This window comes from Eucyclogobius newberryi, unplaced genomic scaffold (assembly GCF_026437365.1).
Source record: "Eucyclogobius newberryi isolate DKJ021-1_F unplaced genomic scaffold, fEucNew1.0.hap1 SCAF_17, whole genome shotgun sequence".
NCBI classification, from domain to species: Eukaryota; Metazoa; Chordata; class Actinopteri; order Gobiiformes; family Gobiidae; genus Eucyclogobius; species Eucyclogobius newberryi.
The window spans coordinates 34,824,515-34,836,865 of record NW_027315801.1 but is presented as its reverse complement, the minus strand read 5'-3'; the positions used below and the strand labels follow the sequence as shown (position 1 = coordinate 34,836,865).

The 12,351-nt window shown below is 52.6% G+C and overlaps 1 protein-coding gene across 1 annotated transcript; it reads left to right on the top strand.

Moving 5' to 3' along the window:
- The first annotated feature begins 4 nt into the window (after positions 1–4).
- ndnl2 (necdin-like 2) lies at positions 5–10,115 on the top strand. Its single transcript, XM_072448591.1, has 11 exons — positions 5–87; positions 252–318; positions 403–522; positions 1,493–1,556; positions 2,261–2,340; positions 2,851–2,945; positions 3,251–3,330; positions 7,921–7,963; positions 8,287–8,349; positions 8,848–8,962; positions 9,717–10,115. The coding sequence occupies exons 2-11, from the start codon at positions 274–276 to the stop codon at positions 9,900–9,902; spliced, it is 891 nt and encodes a 296-aa protein (XP_072304692.1). The 5' UTR covers positions 5–87; positions 252–273; the 3' UTR covers positions 9,903–10,115.
- Positions 10,116–12,351: the final 2,236 nt, after the last annotated feature.

The window sequence follows — 12,351 nt, the reverse complement described above, 5'->3', positions numbered from 1 at the left end:
CTAGTCCAGCGGGAATTTGACTGCTCCGGAAAATGCGTTTTGTTCACCTTTTGCCTCCGATTTCGGTCAAAGTTTCTCTATAACCAGGTAATAATCGATTAATATCCCACCTAGAACAACTTTACACCTTTTAAACTGCTTGGCCCGTGTCGTCTGAACGTAAAACAATCGACACCGCCTCTTCCTTTTTATTCTGCGCCTTTTTTTTTTCAAATTTAAACCTTTTTTTTTGTTCCTCGATCACATTTCAGCTTGTGCCAGTCCGACTCGACCATGTCCCAGAGGAAAAGGGTGTCGGCCTCGCAGGGTCAAAACAAGGTACGAAAGTGGCGGGAGTGTTTTGGCGATTGTCCCGCGGTTCCGCTAAAGCCAGTGCGGCGCTTTTTTCTTTTGTCGTTTTAGAGACGCGCGGATCCTCTGGGAGATGATGATGATGATGGCGACGCGACGTTCACTCAGCCGAGCTCCTCACAGGCCCAGAGAGGGATGGAGAGGCTCACCAGCTCTCAAGTGGACCAGAAGGTGAAGGACGTGGACTTTTGGGGGGTTCCGTGTAACAACAAGACAAGGAATCTATTTGTGACGTCACAGATGAGCGTTGGCCTTTTGTTTTACTCATATTAAGTGTTCTGACTCTATTTCAAACTCTGTGCACGTTTAGCGCACACACCGGCAACAAACATGATAACGGACGTTTGTGGTCACATGTTGCAGTCGTTCTAGAGTCATGAAAAACAGAGCGTAGAAGTGAAAGGTCAAAGTTCAAATCTGCTCTTCCACCTTTAAACTCTGCGCCAGACACGCCCTCTGAGCTGTCAAGAGCACGGACTTTGTGTCTGATCCTAAAATATAAACACCCGCACAGTTGGAAATGAGGCTCCTTAAAACTGTCTGCAGTAGGCTAACTTTTATTAGCATAGCCAATAGCATTAGCCGGCTGCTAACGACCTGAAACAACTCATCCTCAGTCGTGAGTGATCTCTGTCAGTCCACTGGTCCCTCCTGACCACAGGGACACAGTTCTGGACAAACGGGCTCTTTGGGGGCGTGACAGACGAGAAACAGCCCAGATTGAACATGCAGCGTTTGTCCTCCAGATGGCAGTAGACACAGTGGACATGCAGCGTTTGTCCTCCAGATGGCAGTAGACACAGTGAACATGCAGCGTTTGTCCTCCAAGTTTAAAATGACAGGAAGTAGTAGCAAGCCCTCCGTCTACGTCATCAACAAGCGACTTTCCGGCAAACAAAGGATCGGGCACATTTTTCCGTCCGTTCAAACCGTAATTTGACAAAAGAAAAGCGTTGTCGGGTTTTATTAATTATCAAATCATAACCTAGAAGCACGTCTCACCTGTTCTTGTCCAATCAGGAAGTCCCATCATGCACTGCATCAAACTGGGTGCATGATGGGACTTCCTGGAAGTTATTTACGCAACACGTAAATAACTTCAATACGATCTTGTTCTCGTATGGCTGAAACGTTTGTACAGACGGCGGAGGTGATTCAGTTCATCCTGGTGAAGGACCAGAAGAAGGTTCCTGTTCGCAGAGCGGGTGAGCGCACAATGACACGCCTCCGGCTCACGCACAATGACACGCCTCCGGCTCACGCACAACGACACGCCTCCGGGTCACGCACAACGACACGCCTCCGGGTCACGCACAACGACACGCCTCCGGGTCAAATACTGGAAATACATCTCTTTAATATTTAGAGGTTGAAGAATAAAACGTTTAAATTTGTGCATTTTAGAAACTTCACGTCAAAAGTTTGTAGCTTCAGCATTTTATCTGGTAATTGTGTGGATTAATTGGATATTGACTTTAATCATTGTATTTGGCGGAGGAAACTTTAAATTGAATTATGAAATATTAGTATTTTTAGGAGAATTGCTGAAGGAGTCGGCAAGTTTCACCACTCGAAACCAAACTCTTGACATTTTAAAAGATGAATAATTCGGCACATCTGGGTTTTGTTTGTCTTTATGCTCTGTATAAACGAAACTGTTGCATTTATTAAAATTCAATCAATTTAATATAATATTTTAATCAATGAACGACGAAAAATAACATTTCTGCAGCCTATACAAATATTTTGAACAATGAAGAAAAAGCACTGAATGTTCTTAGTATTCTCCATTTTCACCATCTGCACTTTGGGGGGTTTGACGCTTATTAAGAGATGTTTATGTAGATGAAGATGACAATAAAGTACGAGCTCAACGTTTCCTAACGACACAAACGACTCTTCTTTTCAGATCTGGTGAAACACGTGTTCAAAGAATACAGAAACGTTTACTCCGAGATCATGGAACGAGCGCGCCTCACGTTTGACCAGGTGAGTCCACATGGGGCGGGTCCACCACACGGGGCGAGTCCACCACACGGGGCGAGTCCACCACACGGGGCGAGTCCACCACACGGGGCGAGTCCACCACACGGGGCGAGTCAGTCCACCACACGGGGCGAGTCAGTCCACCACACGGGGCGAGTCAGTCCACCACACGGGGCGAGTCAGTCCACCACACGGGGCGAGTCAGTCCACCACACGGGGCGAGTCAGTCCACCACACGGGGCGAGTCAGTCCGCCACACGGGGCGAGTCAGTCCGCCACACGGGGCGAGTCAGTCCGCCACACGGGGCGAGTCAGTCCACCACACGGGGCGGGTCCACCACACGGGGCGGGTCCACCACACGGGGCAGCAGCGCCTTTAATCCTGTTATTCATCCGGTCGGGTGTTTTGTTTTGCTCTATGAAACATTTATGTATTTGTTTCTCTCCTTTAACCTTAAACCTGATGAGCTGAAACTCGAGGGCGATAGATAAAGTTTCTCATGACGTTTCCAGGTTTTCGGTCTGAAACTTGTGGAGATCGACACCAAAAACCACCTGTACATCCTGATCAACGGCCTGGAGCCCAGCGACGGAGCCACGCCCACGCAGTGAGTTTAGTTTCTTCTGAGTTTAGTTTAGTTTCATCTGAGTTTAGTTTAGTTTCATCTGAGTTTAGTTTAGTTTCATCTGAGTTTAGTTTAGTTTCATCTGAGTTTAGTTTAGTTTCATCTGAGTTTAGTTTCATCTGAGTTTAGTTTAGTTTCTTTTGAGTTTAGTTTAGTTTCATCTGACAGAAGAACAGATTTAGCTCCAGAATAATCTTTGCATTGGAAAAGATGAAATCGTTCCTCATGTGTCCTAAAGAAGAGATGATCTGATCTGATCTGGTTTGTTTGTTTGTTTGTGTTCCCAGGGGCCCCGCGAGCCCAAAGACCGGCCTCCTCTTCATCATTCTGAGCGTGATTTTCATGAAACGCGGAGCCGTCAAAGAAAGTGAGTCTGCTGCACGTTTATGACAGCGTCGTCCCGTACGTCAGAGGCCCTCCCACAGCCTCATCCTCGTCCCGTACGTCAGAGGCCCTCCCACAGCCTCATCCTCGTCCCGTACGTCAGAGGCCCTCCCACAGCCTCATCCTCGTCCCGTACGTCAGAGGCCCTCCCACAGCCTCATCCTCGTCCTGTACGTCAGAGGCCCTCCCACAGCCTCATCCTCGTCCTGTACGTCAGAGGCCCTCCCACAGCCTCATCCTCGTCCTGTACGTCAGAGGCCCTCCCACAGCCTCGTCCTCGTCCTGTACGTCAGAGGCCCTCCCACAGCCTCGTCCTCGTCCTGTACGTCAGAGGCCCTCCCACAGCCTCGTCCTCGTCCTGTACGTCAGAGGCCCTCCCACAGCCTCGTCCTCGTCCTGTACGTCAGAGGCCCTCCCGCGGCCTCGTCCTGTACGTCAGAGGCCCTCCCGCGGCCTCGTCCTGTACGTCAGAGGCCCTCCCACAGCCTCGTCCTCGTCCTGTACGTCAGAGGCCCTCCCACAGCCTCGTCCTCGTCCTGTACGTCAGAGGCCCTCCCACAGCCTCGTCCTGTACGTCAGAGGCCCTCCCACAGCCTCGTCCTCGTCCTGTACGTCAGAGGCCCTCCCACGGCCTCGTCCTCGTCCTCTACGTCAGAGGCCCTCCCACGGCCTCGTCCTGTACGGCAGAGGCCCTCCCACAGCCTCGTCCTGTACGTCAGAGGCCCTCCCACGGCCTCGTCCTCGTCCTGTACGTCAGAGGCCCTCCCACGGCCTCGTCCAGCCTCGTCCTCGTCCTGTACGTCAGAGGCCCTCCCACAGCCTCGTCCTGTACGTCAGAGGCCCTCCCACAGCCTCGTCCTCGTCCTGTACGTCAGAGGCCCTCCCACGGCCTCGTCCTCGTCCTGTACGTCAGAGGCCCTCCCACGGCCTCGTCCTGTACGGCAGAGGCCCTCCCACAGCCTCGTCCTGTACGTCAGAGGCCCTCCCACGGCCTCGTCCTCGTCCTGTACGTCAGAGGCCCTCCCACAGCCTCGTCCTCGTCCTGTACGTCAGAGGCCCTCCCACAGCCTCGTCCAGCCTCGTCCTCGTCCTGTATGTCAGAGGCCCTCCCACAGCCTCGTCCTCGTCCTGTACGTCAGAGGCCCTCCCACAGCCTCGTCCTCGTCCTGTACGTCAGAGGCCCTCCCACAGCCTCGTCCTCGTCCTGTACGTCAGAGGCCCTCCCGCGGCCTCGTCCTGTACGTCAGAGGCCCTCCCGCGGCCTCGTCCTGTACGTCAGAGGCCCTCCCACAGCCTCGTCCTCGTCCTGTACGTCAGAGGCCCTCCCACAGCCTCGTCCTCGTCCTGTACGTCAGAGGCCCTCCCACAGCCTCGTCCTGTACGTCAGAGGCCCTCCCACAGCCTCGTCCTCGTCCTGTACGTCAGAGGCCCTCCCACGGCCTCGTCCTCGTCCTGTACGTCAGAGGCCCTCCCACGGCCTCGTCCTGTACGGCAGAGGCCCTCCCACAGCCTCGTCCTGTACGTCAGAGGCCCTCCCACGGCCTCGTCCTCGTCCTGTACGTCAGAGGCCCTCCCACGGCCTCGTCCAGCCTCGTCCTCGTCCTGTACGTCAGAGGCCCTCCCACGGCCTCGTCCAGCCTCGTCCTCGTCCTGTACGTCAGAGGCCCTCCCACAGCCTCATCCTCGTCCCGTACGTCAGAGGCCCTCCCACAGCCTCATCCTCGTCCCGTACGTCAGAGGCCCTCCCACAGCCTCATCCTCGTCCCGTACGTCAGAGGCCCTCCCACAGCCTCATCCTCGTCCCGTACGTCAGAGGCCCTCCCACAGCCTCATCCTCGTCCTGTACGTCAGAGGCCCTCCCACAGCCTCATCCTCGTCCCGTACGTCAGATGCCCTCCCACAGCCTCATCCTCGTCCTGTACGTCAGAGGCCCTCCCACAGCCTCATCCTCGTCCTGTACGTCAGAGGCCCTCCCACAGCCTCGTCCTCGTCCTGTACGTCAGAGGCCCTCCCACAGCCTCATCCTCGTCCTGTACGTCAGAGGCCCTCCCACAGCCTCATCCTCGTCCCGTACGTCAGATGCCCTCCCACAGCCTCATCCTCGTCCTGTACGTCAGAGGCCCTCCCACAGCCTCGTCCTCGTCCTGTACGTCAGAGGCCCTCCCACAGCCTCGTCCTCGTCCTGTACGTCAGAGGCCCTCCCACAGCCTCGTCCTGTACGTCAGAGGCCCTCCCACAGCCTCGTCCTGTACGTCAGAGGCCCTCCCACAGCCTCGTCCTCGTCCTGTACGTCAGAGGCCCTCCCACAGCCTCGTCCTCGTCCTGTACGTCAGAGGCCCTCCCACAGCCTCGTCCTCGTCCTGTACGTCAGAGGCCCTCCCGCGGCCTCGTCCTGTACGTCAGAGGCCCTCCCACAGCCTCGTCCTCGTCCTGTACGTCAGAGGCCCTCCCACAGCCTCGTCCTCGTCCTGTACGTCAGAGGCCCTCCCACGGCCTCGTCCTCGTCCTGTACGTCAGAGGCCCTCCCACGGCCTCGTCCTGTACGGCAGAGGCCCTCCCACAGCCTCGTCCTGTACGTCAGAGGCCCTCCCACGGCCTCGTCCTCGTCCTGTACGTCAGAGGCCCTCCCACGGCCTCGTCCAGCCTCGTCCTCGTCCTGTACGTCAGAGGCCCTCCCACGGCCTCGTCCAGCCTCGTCCTCGTCCTGTACGTCAGAGGCCCTCCCACAGCCTCATCCTCGTCCCGTACGTCAGAGGCCCTCCCACAGCCTCATCCTCGTCCTGTACGTCAGATGCCCTCCCACAGCCTCATCCTCGTCCCGTACGTCAGAGGCCCTCCCACAGCCTCATCCTCGTCCTGTACGTCAGAGGCCCTCCCACAGCCTCATCCTCGTCCCGTACGTCAGATGCCCTCCCACAGCCTCATCCTCGTCCTGTACGTCAGAGGCCCTCCCACAGCCTCATCCTCGTCCTGTACGTCAGAGGCCCTCCCACAGCCTCGTCCTCGTCCTGTACGTCAGAGGCCCTCCCGCGGCCTCGTCCTGTACGTCAGAGGCCCTCCCACAGCCTCATCCTCGTCCTGTACGTCAGAGGCCCTCCCACAGCCTCATCCTCGTCCCGTACGTCAGATGCCCTCCCACAGCCTCATCCTCGTCCTGTACGTCAGAGGCCCTCCCACAGCCTCGTCCTCGTCCTGTACGTCAGAGGCCCTCCCACAGCCTCGTCCTCGTCCTGTACGTCAGAGGCCCTCCCACAGCCTCGTCCTCGTCCTGTACGTCAGAGGCCCTCCCGCGGCCTCGTCCTGTACGTCAGAGGCCCTCCCACAGCCTCGTCCTCGTCCTGTACGTCAGAGGCCCTCCCACAGCCTCGTCCTCGTCCTGTACGTCAGAGGCCCTCCCACAGCCTCGTCCTCGTCCTGTACGTCAGAGGCCCTCCCACAGCCTCGTCCTGTACGTCAGAGGCCCTCCCACAGCCTCGTCCTCGTCCTGTACGTCAGAGGCCCTCCCACGGCCTCGTCCTGTACGTCAGAGGCCCTCCCACAGCCTCGTCCCGCCCTCCCACGTCGCTTAAAGGTTGAATGGACGATTTTTTTTTACCAAAATCTGAGTCTTATTTCCTCGTGGCGTGGACGGCCGATTAGTCCTGCCACATATCAATCAGAAAACGCACCTACCGCTCACCTGCAGCCGCGTGCGGATCGTACCAAATTTCCGTGTGTCTAAGCGCATTGATCTATCATAATATAGTTCCCTCAGTGTACGGGACAAAATGAAGATGGAGAAAAACTGTTCGAGCTCAGAAGAGACGGAAATCTACGGGAGACGAGAGATGCAATGAGATCCGTTGTGCTGATAAACAAACGCACGCGTGTTGTATCAGTCCACACGGGGGAGTGGCATGTGCACGGGGGAGTGGCATGTGCACGGGGGAGTGGCATGTGCACGGGGGAGTGGCATGTGCACGGGGGAGTGGCATGTGCACGGGGGAGTGGCATGTGCACGGGGGAGTGGCATGTGCACGGGGGAGTGGCATGTGCACGGGGGAGTGGCATGTGCACGGGGGAGTGGCATGCGCACGGGGGAGTGGCATGTGCACGGGGGAGTGGCATGTGCACTTCCGCCTGCGTTCTCAAATCGCCAAAAAAAATTTCATTGCACCTTTAAGGGTTAAAAACAAACGAGTGAAACTTCCTCTGTTGTTTATCCACGTAAATGTAGCAAAGAAATGTAATAAAACTCTCGGACAGAGACAGATTTATATCTTACTTCATTTAGTTTCCATGTAACTATTCAAAAACATTTACTAACGACATTTAGGATTTGATTTAAAGTCAATTTGATTGAAAACTGGCATTTATTTATTTTTATTTTTTTTATGAAATTTTATTTATATATATATATATATTTAATTTAATTAGTTTGTTTGTTAAAACTTAAATAAAAAAGTTGAACCAGGGCCCAGGATTATGAAGTTCGAATTATGAAATAATAATAATTTGACTGAACCTTTGCTGTTGTGAATTCTTATTATTTATCTTTAGAATCGTGTCTTAAATGGTTCGTGTGACGTTTCAGGTGTCGTTTGGAGCACGTTGAAGAAGCTGCGCGTGGATCCTGGGTACGACTCTGGACTCTAAACTCTGGACTCATCCAAGACTCGGACTGAAACAAAGTCGATATAGAAATATTGATTGTTTTTTTTTTTTTTTGTCGTTTTATTACACATTTTGACTTGAGATAATATTTAAAAATGTATCATTTAATATTTATAAAAGACGTGAAAATCGTAGTTTATTATCGATCTCGGGGCTGATATTGCAAATTGGAATAATCACAACTAATTTTCCGTCTTTGTTTCTGTCAGGAAACCAAACATTGCTCTCAGACATATCAAAAAGTGAAACTGAGACGAACAGATTTGACTCTTTCTGTTCTTTCCAGAGAACGACACGAACAGTTCGGCGACGTGAAGAAGCTGTTGACGGACGAGTTTGTGCGTCAGAAGTGAGTGTGGCTCAGTGGGTTGAGCCGCTCGGCCCGCGACCGGGAGGCGGCCGGTTCAATCCTCGGTGTGTTCAGAGCCAGTGTCTGTCAGACCATAGACTCAGGTTTATACCACACCGCAGAGGAACAGGAGCGTGGACTCGACAGGGCGCTAAAGAGGCGTGTCTGGATCCACCCACTCCTCACAGTCATAAGTTGCATCTAGAGTCGTTTGTTTGTTTGCGGGAGATTTATTCTTCTGCATTTGCCCGTTTTACGCTACGCTAATTCTGTTTTTGTTTGTTTATTTTCAAAGGTAAATCAAGATTACTTCCTGAATAGAGTTGCGATTACTTCCTGTTTAGAGGCATGATTACTTCCTGAATATCCCTGCAATTACTTCCTGAATAGAGCCGCGATTGCTTCCTGTATTGCGTGATTGCTTCCTGTATTTCGTGATTGCTTCCTGCTGTTCACACTTGTAACCGTGACGTTGTCCGTAACTCTCGGGCGTGGCAGATACCTGGAGTACGTGCGGATCCCTCACACGGAGCCGGTGGAGTATGAGTTCCACTGGGGCCAACGCGCCGAGATCGAGGTCTCCAAAGACAAGATCCTAGAGTTCATGGGAGAGGTAAGTCATACTGTCGGGGGTCAGTGCCTGGAGCGGGGGTCAGTGCCTGGAGCGGGGGTCAGTGCCTGGAGCGGGGGTCAGTGCCTGGAGCGGGGGTCAGTGCCTGGAGCGGGGGTCAATGCCTGGAGCGGGGATCAGTGCCTAGAGCGGGGGTCAGTGCCTAGAGCGGGGGTCAGTGCCTAGAGCGGGGGTCAGTGCCTAGAGCGGGGGTCAGTGCCTAGAGCGGGGGTCAGTCCCTGGAAGGGGGTCAGTGCCTGAACTTTCCAAGATGGCGAACCACTCTGAGGGAACCCAAATCTGTGGCGGTGACTTTAACCTCCACGTACAGCTGACATTCGAGGTCTTAAATTCACCAAGCATTAGTAAAACGATGAATAATACATTTTGCAAATTAATTAAACAACCCTTTGTTCGATCACGTTGTGAGGAAAGCCAAAGCAGTCTTGAGAGGTAAAATTATTGCCGTAGCCAAAAAGAAACAAAGGCAGAAAAACTAAATGATCTGCAGGACAAACTGAACCAAATGTTACAGGACATAAACCTGATAAACTGATAGTTTTGTGGTACAGGTGGTTGGGTGGGCATGTGGGATGGTTTGATGTTAATTGTTACATTTTATGCACGAAAAGCACTTCATAAACATGGATTTCATTGAATATCCTGTGCTGTATGTCTCACTGTTCAGGGGCCTCTCCAGGGGCCTCTCCAGATGTAAAGACGCTCTGTTTTTTAATGGTCGGTTTGTGTATTTCAGCTTCATGGGCAGGACCCGCAGACCTGGAGCCAGCAGTACAGGGAGGCCCATGCTGCCCCCGCCGCCCCAAGTACCTCACAACCACACGCCAGCCCCTCCCAGCCCCGTCCCAGCCCCTCCCAGACCCGTCCCAGTACCTCAAAACAACGTCTCAGCGGCTCACAGTCTCGTCTCAGCCAGAGATGAACCTCCTTGGCCTCCAGCCCCTCTCTTCCTCGTCCCAGTACTTCAAACCCTCGTCCCAGCTCCTTACAGCCTCGTCCCTGTACTTCAAACCCTCGTCCCTGTACTTCAAACCCTCGTCCCAGCTCCTTACAGCCTCGTCCCTGTACTTCAAACCCTCGTCCCTGTACTTCAAACCCTCGTCCCTGTACTTCAAACCCTCGTCCCAGTACTTCAAACCCTCGTCCCTGTACTTCAAATCCTCGTCCCGGTTCTTCAAACCCTCGTCCCAGCTCCTTACAGCCTCGTCCCTGTACTTCAAACCCTCGTCCCTGTACTTCAAACCCTCGTCCCTGTACTTCAAACCCTCGTCCCTGTACTTCAAACCCTCGTCCCTGTACTTCAAACCCTCGTCCCTGTACTTCAAACCCTCGTCCCTGTACTTCAAACCCTCGTCCCAGTACTTCAAACCCTAGTCCCTGTACTTCAAACCCTCGTCCCTGTACTTCAAACCCTCGTCCCAGTACTTCAAACCCTCGTCCCAGTACTTCAAACCCTCGTCCCTGTACTTCAAATCCTCGTCCCGGTTCTTCAAACCCTCGTCCCAGCTCCTTACAGCCTCGTTCCAGTACTTCAAACCCTCGTCCCTGTACTTCAAACCCTCGTCCCAGTACTTCAAACCCTAGTCCCTGTACTTCAAACCCTCGTCCCTGTACTTCAAACCCTCGTCCCTGTACTTCAAACCCTCGTCCCTGTACTTCAAACCCTCGTCCCAGTACTTCAAACCCTCGTCCCAGTACTTCAAACCCTCGTCCCTGTACTTCAAACCCTCGTCCCAGTACTTCAAACCCTCGTCCCTGTACTTCAAACCCTAGTCCCAGTACTTCAAACCCTCGTCCCTGTACTTCAAATCCTCGTCCCGGTTCTTCAAACCCTCGTTCCAGTACTTCAAACCCTCGTCCCTGTACTTCAAACCCTCGTCCCAGTACTTCAAACCCTCGTCCCTGTACTTCAAATCCTCGTCCCGGTTCTTCAAACCCTCGTCCCAGCTCCTTACAGCCTCGTTCCAGTACTTCAAACCCTCGTCCCTGTACTTCAAACCCTCGTCCCTGTACTTCAAACCCTCGTCCCTGTACTTCAAACCCTGGTCCCAGTACTTCAAACCCTCGTCCCAGTACTTCAAACCCTCGTCCCAGTACTTCAAACCCTCGTCCCTGTACTTCAAACCCTCGTCCCTGTACTTCAAACCCTCGTCCCTGTACTTCAAACCCTCGTCCCAGCTTCACTTGTGCTTTCGTTCTGGATTCAGAATGTTTTGTTGAGTGTATTTTATATTATATTAATTTCATTTTTTACCGTGTGATGTTTTGTTCATCAGAAACAGTGTCTTAAATATCAGCGCTGACAGCTATTGCTTTTAACCTGATTCCACTGACTCCACTTGTTGCAGCGTGTGGAGTCCTTGCGCCTCCTGCTGGCGTCTCTGTACAAAGTAATAATGTTGTTTTTTTACAGACGTTTGAATTCACAATAAATATATTTTAGAACACGTTGTCACATTTATTTTATTGCACGTCACATTTATGAAACATGAAACATTTATCTCCAGTTTTTCTAGGAACAGAAGTCGGGATCAATATTGCACTGTTTAGTCCTGGTTTAGTCCTAGTTCAGACCTGCTTTAGTCCTGGTTCAGACCTGGTTCAGTCCTGGTTTAGTCCTGGTTCAGTCCTGCTTTAGACCTGGTTCAGTCCTGCTTTAGACCTGGTTCAGACCTGGTTCAGTCCTGGTTTAGTCCTGGTTCAGTCCTGCTTTAGACCTGGTTTAGACCTGGTTTAGACCTGGTTTAGTCCTGGTTTAGTCCTGGTTCAGACCTGGTTTAGTCCTGCTTTAGTCTTAATTTTTCTAACTCCTGAGGACGTATTGCTTCTCATAAATCTACAAACGACATAAACGTCACGTGAACAAAGATAGTGCACTTGACCAGGTTTTCGCTGATTCTTTTTGTCAAAATGTTTAACAAAATAAATCTAAAATGGATTAAAACGGGTAAAAAAGAATCGTTCACGCCCTGTGCAAAGATTGTCTATTGTGCTGTTTGTGAACGAGGCACAAGTTGGCGTTTTGGACTTTTAAGGAACCACTTTGTTTTATCATGTGTCTTACGTCATAACATCGAGACTATTGCACCTTAGTTTATCTGCGCCGAAAAGAGAAGACGTCGAGCTTTGAGTCAGTTTTTGTTTCATGTGGATCGGCCCAGCGATTACGGAACCGTGAACTGTGAACCGTGAACCGACGTCAGCATTTTTAACGGTCCAAATCTTCCTCAGAGACGCACTTTTACGCTGGACCGGCCGCGGAACGATTGTGAGAACGTGATTTTGAACGGTTTTGAAAGAATACATGGAGGCGCGGTTTCGGTGGCGTCGAGCCCAGCGTCGCCATGGAAACGAACACTTTGAGGTCACAG